This window comes from Erpetoichthys calabaricus, chromosome 5 (genome assembly GCF_900747795.2).
Source record: "Erpetoichthys calabaricus chromosome 5, fErpCal1.3, whole genome shotgun sequence".
In the NCBI taxonomy this organism is placed as follows: Eukaryota; Metazoa; Chordata; class Cladistia; order Polypteriformes; family Polypteridae; genus Erpetoichthys; species Erpetoichthys calabaricus.
In genome coordinates this window covers 5,364,411-5,383,705 of record NC_041398.2, presented here as the reverse complement: position 1 = coordinate 5,383,705, position 19,295 = coordinate 5,364,411, and the positions used below count along the sequence as shown (strand labels likewise).

Below are 19,295 nucleotides of genomic sequence, written 5' to 3'. Positions count from 1 at the left end.
AGCTTCATACACACATCTTCTGGTGTGAGCCGCTCACAGTCCTCTTCTTTAATGTCCACTGTTTTTTCATTCACACCATCTTCTTTGGCAGAGGCCATGCTCTGTGGGAAACTCTTCTCTCTCTTTAAGTGTCTGCCCTTCTCTTCTCAGATTCACTTCTCACATGGACAGCCCTGAGGTGGAGACAATTAGACACCTGTGGAATAATAAAAATTTGAATCAATGTATTAAATAAAAGCTGAACAAATAATCTTGGGCTGAGGGCTTTTAACCCAGTCCAAGGGAGGGGAAGAAGATTTTGGGACTACGCCTTAGTGCAATGAATATTTGGGTAAACAAGTCTAAAACGCCTTGGTGATTACTATCTGTGTGCATTTGAGTGTATAAAAAATATAAGAAAATGTATATGTATATTGTATTTGCAAGTATAAGAGTTCTGTGTGTTAATTATATGAAATGCATTGAGATTGTGATGAAGGAAAGTTAAGGTTATTAAGCATTAGAGCCTAAATATATAAAATAGCCACAAGATGAATAAAAGAAAATAAATAAAGGGTGGATCAGCTTTTAGGGGACCGCACCCTGTCCAAGTTAGTGAAAGGAGAAGTTACTCTGTCAGTAAGGAAGGACTGCTTGTTAACCTGCAAGTATAAGATAAGCTTTGCATACGTGGTTGAGAGATTATAAAAGCCGGTTTTCAAAACCGCAAAGGGCCCCCTGTGACGTGGATACTGTCAGTGACAAACTGTCAGCATCTGCAGCGGGTCTCTGCTCACTAAGAAAGATCAAGAAATAATAAAAGAAGTTGTTTGTTTGAATTTGTGTTTGTCTGCTGTTGTTTCGACCACACACTTCAATGTATGGACATGTGAAATGGGAAAGCCCTGTGAAAATAAAAGTGTAGAATTAACTTCATAAAGTCAGTAAAAATAATGAGCACAATTATTAACTATAAGTACTTTGTAATTGTAGGCTTGGATTATTTTATTATATAGCCTAGTGTTTGTTTACTTTACTGATAGACAAAGACAATGAAAGGACAAATTAATCAATAATTTATTTGTAACAGGATTATTTATTTATAAAATAACACACCACAGATCCTCAAGAAACAGTAACAAAATCATAGTGGCAGAAATTGACAGACCTTTTTTATTTATAAGAAAATGCGTTTTAGATATTTTTGATAATTTTATGATCATTTCTAAATATGATCCAACATACAACAAATGGAAGTTTACGTTAGTATTTGACTGAGGTACTGAGCCGGTAAGTGGTCACGTGACAAAAGAACGAACGACTAAAGACTCGAGGAATGAACTAATCAATTCTCTTTCCGGCTCAGACTGCATAGATTAAGCTTATGGGGCTGTCACATGATGAACGAACGACTCGAACCCGAAGACTCGAAACAGGTGAATCAATAATTCCAATACATAAACTATAGGAAGTTGCGCAAATGCGCATGCGCGACTGAACGAATTACTCCCTCGAGACGACTCGTTTTTCCCGAGTCACATTAAAGATTCGTTCAGAATCAACGAATCGTTCAAGAACGACCCATCACTGCACGAGAGTAAAAAGAGCAGAAGCAATCCCGAGTTCACGCGCCTCCGCCAAGTCAGATGTAGTACAGTATTACATTTCACGGGACACCGACTGGAAAATTAAGTAACGTAGCAGTAGCAAAAAATGTGCGCGCACCTTAGTTCACAATAAACTCGTGAAGGTGCGATTTGCTGTGCCGCCGCCGCCGCCTCCTCCTCAATTTAGCGCTCAATCCTCAACACTTAAAAGCGAACCACGCGGCCTCAGGCACCTCCTCAAACTTAAAGCCGCTCAGCATATCGCGATCTTACTCACTGCTGACATTCCCACCCGCACGCGATCCCCACGTTCTACTTTGACTTACCTTGTGCACCTTTGCTTGGTCTTCTGGCCGTTAAGAAGTCTGAGCACGAGGGTCTCATAAGAGCAAACAGAGAGGAACTGCAGCACGCGATAGATACAGTAGCTACTACGTCATTCACGACACACCCACAACACCATGACTCATCAGGGGAGTCATCTCCCTTTTATGAGTGACTGTGTTAGTCGCCGTACTTCGTACAGGTCTTTGAACGCACTGAATACTTGTAACTGGTGTCGCCCGTCGGCTACTTTCGACAGGGAATGGAAGCAATTGTCCATCCATCCATCCATCCATCCATCCAGTTTCCAACCCGCTGAATCCGAACACAGGGTCACGGGGGTCTGCTGGAGCCAATCCCAGCCAACACAGGGCAGGAAACAATCCTGGGCAGGGTGGCAACCCACCGCAGGACACACACAAACACACCCAGACACCAAGCACACACTAGGGCCAATTTAGAATCGCCAATCCACCTAACCTGCATGTCTTTGGACTGTGGGAGGAAACCGGAGCGCCCGGAGGGAACCCACGCAGACACGGGGAGAACATGCAAACTCCACGCAGGGAGGACCCGAGAAGCGAACCCAGGTCCCCAGATCACCCAACTGCGAGGCAGCAGCGCTACCCACTGCGCCACCGCGCCGCCCGGAAGCAATTGTCGAGTAACAAAAATTATTTGTAAGTGATTTCGCATTGAAGAAATAGTAAAAACTTGATCACTTGGGTCAATACCTAAAGAAATACACACAGCAAACGCAATTGCGAATACACCAGAATCTGTGTGATTTAATTGTTGCTGTGCGTCTTCATAAACTATGGGAGGTTTGTAAGGAAACAAAGCACGAAGGAAACGAAGCTGCTCTTCGGTGAGGTTGAATTTTTTAACAGCGTTTAAACTGTCATAGACATGAATTACAGCACCATCATAATAGGTACACACCCAGTGAGTCACTCGTTCAGTCGCTGCAGAAGGTAATATTTGAATATGTTTTGCATTTTGTGGAATGGGCATTATAGGTATGTCAGGAGTCCACATTAGCAAAACCTCTTCAGGTTGCAAATTGTATACGCAGCTAAAATTTCGTTGAATTTGCTCATGTGATCTGTTGATAAATAATCATTATTTACCAACTCATTCATTGCAAAATCTGACAGTGGTAAGATCACTCCTTCCATAACACTAAACACAAACACTAAGTAGACACTAACATTAAAAAACGCCAACACCGCTGGGAAGAACACTAAATGAGATATAATAAAGAAGTTTAGTAGACTTTTACTTTAACTGCTTTATTATAGCAGGTGAGGACGCTGGCGCACGCTTGTTGTTGCCGCTCCTCCCTGTTAACAACACTTTTCGCAAAATTCGCCTTAATTCTGCACTTTATTACGCTTGTTTTGTTTCGTTTATTGTACGTATAGTTCGTGGATACAGCCGACTCGAAGTGCATGGATTTGGCTTAATATTTACAGATTTTATGGACTCCACTTTACTGAGAACAGCTGAGTCTGTGGATCACGGGACGAGACCTACGAACATTTCTTTGTACCTGGCGATCTCGCACCTCGGGATGATCTGTCTCCGCGATTATATTCGCTATGCTGATCTGCTCCCGTTTCATCTTACAGTACTCTACGACCTGGAACTGATCTGATGTTCATACTAACCTGGCTTATGGCTTATGGCTCCGGGGTGATCACGACTGAAATTACCAAGCGTTACTGTTTATAGCTGTGTATCGGAACATCCAAATCCTGCTTCCTCCTCCTGCTGCTTGCTATCGCCGCTCACTTACGTTACCACACCCGCCTGTCCTACCGGCTCCGTTGTGCTGTGCTGCTTCTACACTGCTATCAGCTAAGTATCACTCACTATTTTAGTGCTTTGAGTACTGAGAAAAGCGCTATATAAATGTAATGAATTATTATTATTTATTATTAAACACTAAAGTACAAAAACGAAGTAGAAAGTAACACTAAACCGCAACACCGCCGGGAACACCGGCACACCGCGTCTACTAAACACTAAGAAACACTAAAGGAAAAAATACTATTCAGTAAGTACTGCGTCTACTAAACAGTAAATCAGTGAAGGAGAAAGGACTAACCGTGTCAGCTGTGGAGCTCATCTCGGAGCGAAACGAAGTGAATGAAATGAGGTGAATGGGAGGGGAGATGATCATGTAGAAGAAGAATGTTCTCCTCGGCACCTTGTGCCCTGTGTATTTGGTAACTAAGTTTCATAACAGTGCTCTTTCAGTAAAAAGAAAGCTTGATTTATGAACTAACAAAAAATATGTTGCCCAGTGCTTTACTTCCTCAAAGTACATGGCTCAGGAAAGAAGAAAGATTATAAGATTGCAGGGCATACGTGCAAGGCGCCTGTCCTATTTTCAGTTTTAGGGGAACTTAGATAATGTCTGGCCCAGATATATTGCTAAACTTTTAATTTTGATGATAAAGATGTTTTTCTGTCTAAATCATGAGGCAAAGGGGTATTTAAGCTCCCCCCTAGCCGTTGTTCAGGGTTCAGACGAGCCCTGCTGCGACAGGCTGTGCTCTCTGGATCTCTGCTTCCTGCGACTCCAGCTTCTTATAACAATAAAGAGAAAAACGAGAAAAACCGTCTGCTGTCAAGTCTGCAATTTCTTTCGCCCACAATCACGTGACTCCAACACCCGCCTTAACTCTCCGTCCCTCCACAAACACACAAACACAGCCACACTTATCCCAACTCTCCTTTATAGATATAGATGTTATTGATCAGATCCTGCCGGGTTTTGGAAAATTTCTGCACAGATCCTCTAAGTGAGAATTCGGGGCCTGCTGCTTTCCCACTCTAAAGTGACTTTATAGCATCTCGTAATTCTGATAGCACCAGAGGTTTATCCAATTCCTCTGCACTAAGAGTATCTATTTGTGGTATCTGTAATGTATCCAGAGATGCATTAGATTGTGTTTTGTCTTCTTTAAACTCAGTAGAATATAAGGATTTATAGTAGTCTCTAATTGTCTGCATTATATTTTTATGGTCAGTGATTTCGTCTCCGTTTGTGTTGGTGATTACTGGGATTGCATTGTGAATTTCTTGCTTGTGGATTTATTGAGCTAAGAGCTTATTAGCTTTCTCTCCGTGTTCATAGTAATGATGTCTTGATTTATAAATGAGTTGTTCAGTTTCTTTAGTTGTTAAAAGGTTGAGTTCTGAATGCAGAGCCTGCCTTTTCATATGAAGAGCCTCACTTGGACACCTGGCATGTTCTTCATCTATTCTAGTAATTTTGTTGGTTAGCTTTGATACCTGCTTGGTTTCCAATTTATTTCTGTGGGAAAGATCTGAGATAATCTGTCCTCTTAAGAAGGCCTTCAGGGTTTCCCAGAGTGTTCATACAGAGACCTCTGAGGATGTATTTGTCTCTAGGAAGAAGCTGATTTGTTTTGATACAAATTCTGTACAGTTCTTGTCTGCTAATAGAAGTGGGTTAAGATGCCATCTGCGAGATGAATATGTGGGGCATAATGATTTTAGCTCCAAGGTCAGAGGTGCATGGTCGGAAATAACATTAGCGTCGTACTTGCAGAATTTAATCGTAGGCAAGAAATTATTATCTACAAAAAAATAATCAGTTCTTGAGTAGCAATGATGCACTGGTGAGAAGAAGGAATATGTTCTTGAATTTGGGTTTAGAAATCTCCAGGGGTCTGATAAGTTGTGGTCAGTTACAAACTGTGTGATTGTCTTTGCAGTGTTAGATGTCATCACCCGTGTGGCAGGAGACGTATCTAGGTCTGGATTTAAAACACAATTAAAATCCCCAGCCATTATAATTTTATGAGTGTTCACATTGGGAGTGGAAAATACATTTTGGATGAATTCGCTATCGTCCACATTGGGTGCATAAACATTTATTAAAATCGCTTTACAGTTAAATAAATTACCCATAACAATGATGCATCTCCCTTCAGGATCAGATACTACATCTGATGCTACAAATGAGACTGTTCTATGGATAAGAATTCCCACACCTCTAGTTTTCTTTATAAAGCTGGAATGGAACATTTTGCCAGTCCAGTCTTTTTGCAGCCGGAACTGATCCTTGATTAGTAAGCGGGTCTCCTGTAAAAATACTATTTTAGCATTTAGACCTGTTAGGTGAGAGAATACTTTCTTTCTTTTTAATTCGTGATTCAGGCCTTTAACATTCCAGCTCACAAAATTAACTGTCCCATCTTGGAGTCATTGATTCTGAATTTTTGATGTCATTTTGTAGTCTTTACCAAAAGTGAGACTGCTTTGACCTTAATTTCAAATTTTCCCAGGGGTTATTGCCATGCAGTCTGTTGCTACTTTGGTAATTATAATTATAAGGATTAAAAGAATAGATTAGTGATAGCTTGCTCTCTTTCAATTTTTTCCAGCATACATTTAAAGGCCACCTCAAAGCGATTATATACACGTTTCTCTGAGTCTTTATTATCCTGCCGCAGCTCTTGCAGCTCCCACCGCGTCTTCTCACTTGTCTTCCCATTTGTCTTGATCATAATATTAATTTATTTCTTTATCTCATTCTTTATCTCTTGCTTGAGCTCAGCGATCATCACCTTCAGTTCGGACAGATCATTTCTGCTTTCATGCACCGTAGGTGAAGCGGCGGGCTCTATTACAGCCGATGTTCCTGGCTCACGAGGAGTGGGTGAAAGCACGGACTGCAAGGCCTTTTCCAGTTTCAAGTGATCTTCTCCAATCGGTGAGCTATCGTCACCTGCATCACTTAAAAATTCACTCCCTTTTTCGCTCTCAACTGGAGACGATGCAGCGGACAGTGGTCCAGAGGAGTCTGGGCTTTCGCCTGGCTGTTCCAGGTCAGTATCTGATAGGCCGTACCTTGAACTTGAACTTGGACTTGCCTGTCTCGGCTTAGATGTAACTTTAAGTTTCTTTTCTGTTTCTTTCTGACCCCTTTTCTTGCTGACCATGTTTATATATGCTTGCAATTACTGTAATAGAACCCTCGGGTTGGATAAACACAGGATATCTAAGGAAAATAAGAAATAATAACACCACTGCTAAAGGAGCTCAGCTTCAGACGTCCATCTCCTGCAACAGTCGAGACCAACTCTGAAGTCTCTTTTTAAGGGGCATATCCATCTTGTGGTTTTCCACCTCCTCAAATTCTCCATTTCTTTCACAGCTGCTTATCTCTTCCTGCTTTGCTAACTCATCTGATATCTCCGTGATTTCCACACACAAATCCCATAGTTGCAGTTCACTAGTTTCTGGTTCAACTTGTAGATTATCCACACTTGATGTGTCAACAGACCCTTCTGTGTCAGCAATGCTGTCAGGATCAGTAAACTCTAAATTATACCAAGTTCTGCTTTGCCAGCCCAATCTAATACTTTATCTGTTTGCCACCATCTCCGTCCACATATCTCACAGTTTTTCCCTTTTTTAGACAAACACAATGACTCCGTCTTAACCTGTGAGTTTTCTCAACTTCAACATCAACATCTTCTACTGGGACTGAAGAGTTTAGAGTCCCCTTCTCATCTCCAGTGTCTTCATTATCTGATGTTGTGTTAGATAAATCTCTCTTCATCCCTCTCACTGCTGGTGGTATGTCGATTGTTGCCTTTACCGTTGACTTTACGTAGTCTATAATGGTGGACCCTTCCAAGAGTACCTCCACGTCTGACACATTTCACAACTCCATCCTGTCCAATGACATCTGCAGGTCCCTTCCATTCTGCACAGTCCACTCTTTTGTCGTCCACTTTGTCTCAGATTTATCATTTTCAGAATTAACCTGTCTCTGGCGTGCTCTCCGTATTCGGTCTGAACACTCATCTTCAGTAAATGATCTTCTTGGAGTGTACAGTGCTGGAATATGTGCTCCACTGACACACTCCTAGTGGTGCCTTCTAGGACGGGTGGTCTGTCCACGAGAACACAAGGAAGATTAGGATTTCTGCCAAACACCGGCTGATATGAGCTGTACCCATAAATATTGTGCATGACATTCTTTACCATTAGTGCCCAGTGGCACTAATCTGGCACTAACCAGTCACATCCAGTATTCTTTATCACTTTCTGTATAATTTTCTGCAAGTGTCTGATTGTGTCTCTCGGGTAGTCCATTACCCCGGGACTGTATGCAGCGGTGGTCTTTGTTTCAATGTTAAAATTCTCTGCCATCTCTCTGATTCCCCACCATTATCATTAAGTAGTTTCTGAGGAGCTCCATGTCCACTTATCTGAGAACGAATGAATGAATTGTTTCAAAATTTCTGATGGTCTCTTTGTCTTTACAACACTTCCTGCACTGAAACCTGTGAATGTGTCAATGATGTGAAGACCCCGTACTCCTGTTTGACGTTCATGTCAGTCTGTAGCCGCAGTTTCATTGTATTCATAGGCTAGCGGCAAACCAACAGCTGCTCTGAGTTTGGGTTTGCCGTGTTTGAGACGAGTCTCACAATTCTCAACAATTTATTTAAGTAAGGAAGCCCACTCTGCCTCTTTGTTTCCTGAGCAATAAAGCAGTTTGTGTAATCGGTCCAGTGAAGGAGGTCCATATTGGAGGTGAAGGTTTAACAAAGGCTTTTACTTCTCTCCTGTACTCCTGTTTTCTGAGACTCTTAGAATCTCACGTTCACAATGCTCATCGTTTTTATTTCTTTTTCTGAGATGTTCACACAGTAATGATCAGAGCTGGTTAATTCAAGAGTCACTGGCTGACTAAACATCACTGCTTTGTCATTTTCATTATCTAAAAGTGTCCCTGCCCTTTTTAAGGATGTTTTTCTGAACAACATTGGCATTTCAGCTGGCACCACTTCTTGTTTCAGTGCCACATCGTGTCTCTCCAGTCTTTGCTGGAATTTTCACTCATTTGGTGGAATACACAACTTTGCCACCTCCAAATATGAAAGCTCTGCTGCTTGAAATGTTTGAGTTCCTCAGCTGTTTGACTTCAGTCTGGTCAGGATTACTAATGTCGTTGTCTAAGCATTTCTCTCCATAGACTGTGAGTGTGCAAGTAGAATCAATTACTGCTAATCCTAAAGATTCAACCAAAACACTAAATGTGTCTGAGTTTGACTCCTTTGTAAATGACGTCATGTTTCATTCTTCACAGTTCTTTGTATTTTCCAGTCTCCTCTGTTATTATCACCTGTTCATTTATTTTTGTGCAGTCTTTAGCCCAGTGCTCTGACGATAATGCATTTTGATCTCCTACCATATTTCTCTAACAGATTATTGCCTGGCAATGGTGACTTCTTCTGGCTGTCTTGCGAATGCCACCTGTTGTTTCTGACTGGTGAAATACGCAGTTTCATGTGTGACAGTAATTGTTACCAGACTTGACTTTTCTCCAAAAATTCTCATTGCGCCAATTCCATTGAAGCAAAACTAAGTGCCATCCGTGCTGTTAATGCCAGCTGCCTTTGATTTGTATCTAAACATGCCGTGTCCAGCATCTTAAAAGCTCACACAGCATCCGGACAGCCATGTTATATCTACACATGCAGGTCACTCCATGTCACATCATCACACTTATGGACCTCATCGTTACAGATTTTAACGAGACTTGAGATTCTGATTTGGTCATCTGAGTGACCCATGGAACTGAAATTGCACGTGTCATGGATCAACAATAATGAGATTTAAGATCACAAAGTTTGAACTTTGTGCTGGATTAGGACTTTGACTGGTGTAGAAGAAGGATGTTCTCCTGAGCACCTCGTACTCTGTGTATTTGGTGACTAAAAACTTTCATTTCAGCAATGCTTGTAAGCCCTGTTACAAAGGCTATGAACTGACAAAAATATATTGTGCAAGGGCTCAACAAAATCAGTTTCTATATGATTCAAACTGTTTCTTGGTTAACTTCCTCAAAGTAAATGAGACAGGGTGAAGAAGTCACAAGGTCGCAGGGGGTACGTGACATTTGTCTTGTGGCCAATATTGGAGACTGTAAGAAAATGCTTAGTTAGGGATATAAGAAAAGGCTTAGCTTTTATATATTGTTTTAAGGAACTAACCGTTGTTGTTGTTTTGCAATACTTGTGTAATCGTAATCATTAAGATAAAGACCTATAAGAACTTTGGGATGCCCTGGCCGGGGTGCAGATGAAGGGCGGTGTCCTAGGACTGCGCTTCTCTGTCATTTAACCTTTGCCTGGTGTGTATGAATAAAAGATTTTTTTACTAAATTTAATTATATTTCTCTGTCTTCAGTCACGAGAAACGACACCATAGAAAAAGTGTCCACAGTTTTCTGGCGCCCGGACGTGGGACAGGAGACGACCGGCTGACTCCTCGAGCGGGACCACCTCAGTGATTCGTCTTACCAGCGGACTGCCGTCAATCTGAGCTCCGGCAGCAGAGTAAGCAGCTCCGGCAAAACTTAGGACTGCCCTGTCCTGAGAGGGCTCCTGCGTGAGGAGCCCCCGGTCTCCTCTTTGGCTACATCCACGGTGACTGAACGGATTTCCAGACAGAGTTTAAACACTTCCAGGCTGGGGTACGTTTTGGGGATTTCCAACCGCCTGGGAGGGCGAGTTTCCTGTCTAGTCATACACATATCTCAACGGGTTGCTTAAGGTGATGGAGACTTGACCCAAGCAGTTTGACGCATACGAAAGGTCTGACGAAGGGATACTGGCCTCACCCATATCCTAGACTCGGCTGGACGTATTGATGTAGTATTCTGCTGAACCAAATCGGACACAAAGTCACCTGAGCTGGAATCCGGGGATGTGAGCGGACAGGTTAACGGGACGTGTAGTGGGGTGGATGGAAATATAAATAGAAAAGAGCACAGATCTTGCAGGTTTACTGTTAGGACGGAATACATAAATCTACATACAAATAGGGAAATACCGTGTTCTCCAGGGAACTGGGACAGGACCGATAGCTAGGTGTCTCCCCTTGGGACTAAAAGAAGGGAAGAGTGGGGGAACAGTGAGTGGCACACTTAATACCTCGCTAATTCATACGGACAAGGGAATAGACGAATCAGTACATAGTTGGAAAAATTAATACAGGACTCAGGAAGAACAAGGGGACATAATGGGAACTTATAACAGTAAGCCTGCTAGTCGACGCTCTGGGGGCTTGAAATTATTTATGTTGGAAGGATTATTTTCGGAGGATCAGCAGATGCCACGTAAAAATGGGTCCCCTAGAAGCTCATTGAAAAGAAGACAGGGTTAGATAAAAAAAAAAAAAAAAAAAAAAATGGGCATGTAGGACGTGGAATAAGCACAGTGGCGGTAGATGAGTGAGAAATAGGAAATTAGGAAAATATTATGTAGAAATGCACAAGGATGTTGTATGTAGAAATGTACGAGGATGTTGTAATAAAGGTCCGTGTTATGTATGACAGATGGGAGTTGGTTATTAAAGCCTCTATTTATTATAAGGCAGTACAGAAATGAATTATTGGCCGCGGAAAGTTAAAACTAGAAAGGAAAAAGAATAGTTATTTATAGCATTACAGAAAGTGCAAGCAGATTCGGGACCACAGTCGAATGAGAAGCGGAAGAAGGGCGAAAAAAAGAAGACCCGTTATATCCCGTACTTGCTCCCCCACCTTTCCTACACTATCCACATCCACAGCCTCCACCTTCTCCTCCAGCGCCCACCGCACCAGAATTAAAAGATGATCCCTCGGGGTCTGGTTTCTTTGAAGAATATCATTATGATCCCTCATTACACACTCATCCGAGGGATGACAAAAGTAACGTAATGGGTGCGGCGGGTGGGTTTCATGATCCTAGAACCTCCATTTCACAATGCGCTAGAAGTCAAACCCCATTCCATCAGCCCCCTAATCAAAACACCACCTTTCAATCCCCCTTAAAGTCCCCCAAACCCCCAGGCCCCTTATTCGAATACCCCCTGATTGAGATCCCGAAACCCCCCGACATGATTCAACGCAACCTGCAGGATCCAATAACCCCAATACTGTAATGATACATCGTAACTGGGACATTCAAGAGCTGAAGGACGTTGTGTCCGAATTGCCTGATCCCAAAGTCATCGGTGGGTTAAAAAAAAAAAAAAGAAAGAAAAAAATTCATAGAACAATTGCAGCAGCTGTATGATATGTATAAGCCCAATGCTGCAGAATGGACTCAGGTGCTGCGGAGAAAGCTTCTCACCACATGGGCAACTGTAAATCATGGACAACATAACGGAAACCCGTGGCAGTGGAACAAGGCGTTGCCTCAGGGCTGAAATGAAGGTCCCTTTATTATGCAATGGGAACGTGTTAAAATAATATTAAGGACAACTATAAGAAAGGCACAGATTGGTCTCTTATCTTGGCTGCCAAACAGAAAAAGAAGGACGAAACAGTAGACGAATGGGCACATTGTGTTCAAGATTTAATGACAAATCACTCTGGCTTAGACAATCCATACGATTGCAGTAAAGCTACAGTTCCCCTTTTTGTGTCTGGTCTGCGAAGTGACATTCAAAACAAGGTCCGCACTTTCTGTATTGGATGGGAGGCTGCCGCGTTTGAGGAAGTAAAACGTCACGCAGCGCATGCTGAACGACAGAGAAAGCAGAAAGAGTCAGACACCCAGACAAAAGCTGATTGCAGCACAAATGAACTATTACACTGGTGGGGCCACTCCCGGCAGAAGTCGTGGACGTGGAGGATTTTTCCAGGGACAAGGGCGTGGACGGGGACGAGGTCGCGGATATATGCAACCTAATCCAAGTGGATCACCCACTCAGTTGCCTCCCCATCCAGATCCAAACGCTACACCTTATGCTTGTTTCGGGTGTGGTGAAATGGGACACTTCCACCGCAATTGCCCTCACAAGTGCCCACCCCCTCCTCCACCACCTGAACAATTTGATATTTCATGGACACAGGAATCCGCAGCGACCCCCAGCTCTTCTCTTCAACTGCCTTTGCTCACCCATAATTCAGAGACTGATCCATTATTGACTTTAATGGTGAATGGCACTGAAACTGTTTTCCTCGTGGACACAGGAGCCACGTGCTCAACCCTTTCACTGAAGGAGGTCCCTGCCTCGAATGAGACTGTTACTGTGCTTACTGCTTCCGGACAACCACATGTTTTACTGATTTCAAAGCCTCTTCGAGTTCAGCTGCATTCCAGTGGTTCCACTTTAACACACCGATTTCTTTTAAAACAGCTCTGTCCAGTTAACCTTTTAGGAAGGGATCTCATGACAAAACTTTCTCTCTCTATTTTCTATGACTGAACAAGGATTTTTCTGTTCAGCCCCAAAGCTCCTGTGCCAAATCTCCCCCCTCACAGCCCTCTCACCATCCTTCTTAAAACCCTACACTCCTTCCCCTCTTGCTTGTTTCCCCATCTCCAAGTCCCTGACACCTTACATTGCACTGCCCAATATTTTCCTACAGAAGTAGACACCCCCTGGCTAGAATCTTTCCTTACTTCAGGTACTTGCCCCGAAACCCTTCACATCCCCTGTATTTTTATTTCATCCACAAAGGCAGCTGTGTCTGTCCATCTCACATGCTCACAGAATATTTTCTATCTAGGCGGCTCAATGCCTCATATTTCCTTAGCCAAATCACGCACTGTTAAATGGGTGGAAATAGGACCATGGGTAGAACAATGTCTTAAAAGAACAGACTGGTTACCTGTTGCTCCAGGTATTTTTGATACTTCAGACCATTTGATAACTAAAGTTGTGCTTCAAACTGATTTTTTAGTAAATCGTGCTTTGTGCCGTCCTTCCTCTTTTGCTTTTTCATTGTAAACCACTTCCCCTTCTTGGCTATCTATGCTCCCTGATTCACTGTGGTCACAGGGAAAGAATGATTATGGAAGGATAACCCATTGTGAGCCTCTGGTGATCTACCCGAAATCCTCCTTCCGCCCGCACCGTGCCCAGTATCCTCTGTCTCCCGAAGCAGAGGCTAGCATTCCCGCCGTACATTCTGATCTCGTAAAAACGCGGTGCCATTATTCCAATTAAATACTCTCCAGTTAATTCCCCTATTTTACCTGTAAAAAAGGCTGACGGTTCATGGCATTTCATACAAGATTTGCGACAAGTCAATTCTGTCGTCTTCTCTAGGGCTCCTATCGTCCCTAATCCTTCCACTATTCTTTCTACAATCCCTCCCTCTGCTCGTTATTTTTCAGTAATTGATTTAGCCAATGCTTTCTTTTCCATCCCTGTACACCCTGATTCTCAATTTTGGTTTGCTTTTACTTTTCAAAACCGCCGCTGGACATGGACCGTCATGCCTCAGGGATACACTGAAGCCCCTTGAGTATATGGACAAGCCCTTGCTCAAAATTTAGAAGGCTTTTGGCCAGACAGAGGTAGTACATTAATACAGTATGTAGATGATATTATGCTATGTAGCAATAATGAAGAGGACTGTGCACGAGATACCCAGAAGTTATTATTGATTCTGGGGGACAATGGCCATAAAGTTTCTAAAGCTAAGCTGCAGTTAATTCAAACAACTGTAAAGTACCTAGGTCATGACATCACTTGTGGAACAAGAGCTCTCTCTAGCGATCGCATTAACACCATTAAAAATCTTTCCAGACCTGTCACAAAACAGCAGGTCATGTCTGTATTGGGCATTCTAGGCTACTGCAGACAGTGGGTTTTAAATTTTACTGAAAGAGCACAGCCGTTGCAACAATTGGCTAATACTCCTGGCGTTCCTCTTTCGGGCCAGGTCCAATGGAATGAACAGGCTGAGAAGGCTCTCCGTGACTTAAAAGCTGCTCTTCTTTCTGCGCCTGCGCTTGGTTTACCTGATCATTCTCGTCCATTCATTTTGTTCGTGGACGAAAAGCAGGGATTCATGAATGCAGTATTAACGCAGCTACATGGGGATAAACAGAGACCGGTGGCTTATTTTTCTAAAAAACTGGATCCAGTAGCCGCAGCGCTTCCTCCGTGCCTTCGTGCTGTGGCTGCAACAACAGAAGCTGTATTAGCAAGCACGGATGTAGTTCTCATGAGCCCCCTTACAGTACAAGTACCTCATGCTGTACATTCCATATTAATACAGGCTAAAACCTCACATCTCACCACTGCTAGGGCAATACATTATCAGAATGTACTCTGTACTTTGTCAAATGTTACAATAGAAAGATGCTCTACTTTAAATCCTGCCACCCTCCTTCTAACCGAAAATGAAGGTGAGCCACATAATTGTCATGATGAAATAGCAAAGGTTGTAAAACCTAGAGTAGACCTACAGGAAACACCCTTCGAAATTGGAGAAATAATTTTTCTGGATGGATGCTCTTTAAGATTAGAAAACGGAGCACCCTCGACCAGTTACGCAGTGGTCCAAGGGGACCGCCTGCTGGAAGCAAATCGAATTCCATCAAGCTTAAGTGCACAAGCAGCTGAACTTATAGCACTCACTCGAGCATGTCAGCTGTCCGAAGGAAAGATTGTAACAATTTATACGGATTCCAGGTATGCTTTTGGAGTCTGCCATGATCATGGAGCACTATGGAAAGTAAGGGGATTTAAGACCAGTACTGGCAAACCCATTCAACATCAGAAATTGATCGAATCTCTTTTAGAAGCCATAACCAAACCATCGAAGCTAGCGATTGTTAAATGTCAAGCCCACACAGGAAAACAAGATCCTGTTAGTAAAGGAAATGAATTAGCTGACTACTTTGCTAAAAAGGCTGCATATAATAACACACCAATTTCTTTATTCCAACAGAAAAATGACCAGGACCCTGATAATCAAATTATTTCTTTACAGAGTGCAGCCACAGACATCGAAAAAAAGGAAAATGGTCCAAAGAAGGGTCCCTTTCTGATGGAGTCTGGACTCATAACCACACTAACAAACCTTTTCTCCCAAAAGCCTCTTTCCCAGGAATGGCAAAAATCGCCCATGGTCTCGATCACGCAGGTAGAGATGCCATGGTTCGAGATGTTGAAAAATATTGGGAAGCTGTAGGTTTCTCTACATATGCAGAGCAATTTTGCAGACGCTGTGCATTATGTCAAAAGTTTAATGTGGGGAAAGGTACCCAGGTAAGTCCCGCCGTTACACCTAACCCAGTGGGTCTGTTTGAACACCTCCAAATGGATTTCATTGAACTAACACCATCTAAAGGTTACCGTTATTGTCTAGTAATTGTTGATGTGTTCTCCCGATGGGTAGAGGCTTTCCCTTCAAAACACAACGATGCCAAAACAGTAGCTAAAGCACTAATTAAAGAGATTATTCCAAGATGGGGTATCCCTCAAAAGTTACAAACAGATAATGGCACTCACTTTGTGAATTCCATTATAAATGAATTAACTACCTGGCTCCAAATCAATGTGCACCATTATTGTAAATACCATCCCCAAAGCGGAGGCATCGTAGAACGATGCAATGGCACCTTAAAAGCTAAGCTCGCAAAAATTTGTGAACAAACTAATTTATCATGGCCGGATGCACTACTCTTGGCTTTAATGGGATTGAGAGGACGGACACACCGACAATTGGGACTATCGCCGTTTGAAATTCTGACCGGACGTCCCATGCCTGTTGGCATGGTTGTAGGTAATGTGAGTTTGCATATTGTGGACAATGATCTTCTCTCTAGTCTTGCAGGTCTCCGAACCTCGTTGAAGGAAGTCCACCAGCAGGTTAATCAGGCCTGGAGGACCAGCCCACCTTCTAAGGATTCACCAATTCCCTTGGGCACCTGGATCCTGGTTCGAGACACTCGGAGGAAACACTGGCATCAGCCTAGGTGGAGAGGACCGTTCCAAGTTCTTCTGTCTACACCACACGCTGTGAAAGTTGAAGGATTGCCCGCCTGGATTCACGTTTCACACTGCAAAAGATGGCACCCTTGACATTCATACTCATACTGACTATACTCTTACTGTTTTTCCTTCCATTATCCACTTCACGTACGATACTGACTTTCCAGGTGGAGGAGACTGCCTCATTCCAGGTTGACTTTTGTGTAATTGTCCCCTGTAGTGGCAAACAAGAACAATGAGAAGAGTTTGACAAATGTTTGTGTGAGCTATCCTTATTATGAGGATGATTCAAGTGGATCCACTGACTCTCTTTGTCCATTCTGGAGCGATGTATTTGCAAATACAGGACCACACGACTGGGGTTATGAACCCTGGCTGGCTACACAGTATGGCCTAAAGACTCGATTCTCTATTATAAAAGGACACGCCCCTCAAGAGTGTGCCCACAAATCATTGCAATCCATTAATCATGACTCTGAAAAATCCTTCTTTGCATGATTCAGGAACTTATGTCTTAGCTGCATATGCAACTGGTTCCAATCTCATAGGATTTTTTCAAATTAAGGTTACTAATAATTCCCATGCTACTAATACTGGCCGGCTTACTGGTCAACTTTCTTCTACCCTTTCTCCTGATTCACAACCGACTCTTGTAAAAATAATGAATATTTCTACTCTTTCATCCACCTTTTCAATTGAAACTGGACATGGCAACCAGTTCTGGCATTTCTAATCCATGGGATAAATGGTTCATGTCTACTTTTGGATCCTGGGACCAATGGCTCAGGTCAGTTTTTAATTTCTCTGGCTGTTGCTTTTCTGATCCTCTTACTAGTTGCTTGCTGTATTGTCCCCCTGATACGGTATATTGTATCCAAATATTTCACTGCTTCCATGGCTAAGGCTTATATTTTACACAAGGAGCGAATGCTCCAATTCTCTTCCTCCTCTACTTCTACTCCTTCCCCTTCTCCTATTCTTCCCTGTTCTGCTTCTATCTAACCTTTATTTTTGTCTGTTCAAAAGGAGGGAGTGTAGAAGAAGGATGTTCTCCTGAGCACCTCGTACTCTGTGTATTTGGTGACTAAAAACTTTCATTTCAGCAATGCTTGTAAGCCCTGTTACAAAGGCTATGAACTGACAAAAATATATTGTGCAAGGGCTCAACAAAATCAGTTTCTATATGATTCAAACTGTTTCTTAGTTAACTTCCTCAAAGTAAATGAGACAGGGTGAAGAAGTCACAAGGTCGCAGGGGGTACGTGACATTTGTCTTGTGGCCAATATTGGAGACTGTAAGAAAATGCTTAGTTAGGGATATAAGAAAAGGCTTAGCTTTTATATATTGTTTTAAGGAACTAACCGTTGTTGTTGTTTTGCAGTACTTGTGTAATTGTAATCATTAAGATAAAGACCTATAAAAACTTTGGGATGCCCTGGCCGGGGGGCAGATGAATGGCGGTGTCCTAGGACTGTGCTTCTCTGTCATTTAACCTTTGCCTGGTGTGTATGAATAAAAGATTTTTTTACTAACTTTAATTATATCTCTCTGTCTTCAGTCACGAGAAACGACACCATAGAAAAAGTGTCCACACTGGCTATTTCTACCTAAATATAAGTTAATCAGAAATGGTTCTCATGTCGTTTTAAAGCTCTTTTCCAGCTCTGTAGCATGTGAAAATACTATGCTATCCTCAAAATGACATAATGGATCATGTTATGAGTGATTATAATGTTAAAGTTTGAATAGTAAAAAAAACTATATTTTAAAATTGGCCAATTGTTTATTAAAGCTACCTTATAATTTCATGAACATCTCCAGAAAATTTGGTTTTGTTAAAATCTGTGATGATGAGGTCCAAATGTGTGATGATTTAACGTGGAATTACCCATCAGGAGTATCTCTGCTCCAAATCGATGATCTGATCCACCATAGAAACTGCACTCGCCCTTTTAACTTTGTTAAATCTGAATATGCCTCATTGATACGATCCTTTTTCTCCTTTAAACACCACATCAAGCCTTTTATCAGAATAGTCACACCTTCATCTTAGTTCAGGTCTTCTGCTCAAATTGACATCTCAGTGCTGTCCCTGTAAGCGACAGTCCAACCCCAAGTGCGTGTTTTTTATTTCTCAGCTCAGTAACCCGTGTCCATATTAAATCTTCATTTTTCCAGCTCTCGTGTGCCTTTCTTGTGTCAAATGCAGGCAGGATTCTATAATTACCAGCCATCCTCTTCTACGAATGTTAAACTTTAAAAAGCAATACAACACCTTTGATGTTAGCCATAAACATTTTTATTCTTCTGGCCAATAAAACACACCATCATGAGTAACCTCCTACAAACCCACTCTCCTCAAACCACGAATGTCCTTCTCCCAGTTGGGATGCAGTCCCGTAATTCCACAAATAGGAGCACATATATAAGATTTAGAATATAACAACTTAACAGAATGAAGCTCCAGATGCGCAGTTCAAGTCCAGCAAGGATATCCAACAAAGCCCTAAATATGACGGCTTTAATAGACCTGCCATTGCTGTGTCCAAACATGATGGTGCCGTGGAGATAAAGTGTTGTCATATCTACATGGTGGGACTGAAATG

The 19,295-nt window shown here is 42.4% G+C and overlaps 2 protein-coding genes across 4 annotated transcripts in view; both read right to left on the bottom strand.

The window, feature by feature from the left end:
- Nucleotides 1–2,033, bottom strand: part of LOC114652530 (zinc finger protein 664-like) — a 366,114-nt gene extending 364,081 nt beyond the window's left edge. For both annotated transcript variants that reach the window (XR_007934994.1, XM_028802918.2), the window contains exons 1-2: nt 1,913–2,033; nt 1–196 (exon numbers count right to left, since the gene is read on the bottom strand). The exon at nt 1–196 is cut by the window's left edge and continues 317 nt beyond it. Coding sequence is in view for 1 of the 2 variants with exons in the window: in XM_028802918.2 (XP_028658751.1) it covers nt 1–98 (98 nt within the window). In the remaining variant the exon portion in view is untranslated. The remainder of the gene's footprint in view (nt 197–1,912) is intronic.
- The window catches only part of LOC114651544 (tripartite motif-containing protein 16-like), a 737,769-nt gene that overhangs the window by 166,385 nt on the left and 552,089 nt on the right, over nt 1–19,295 (bottom strand). The gene's annotated exons all lie outside the window — the stretch shown is intronic.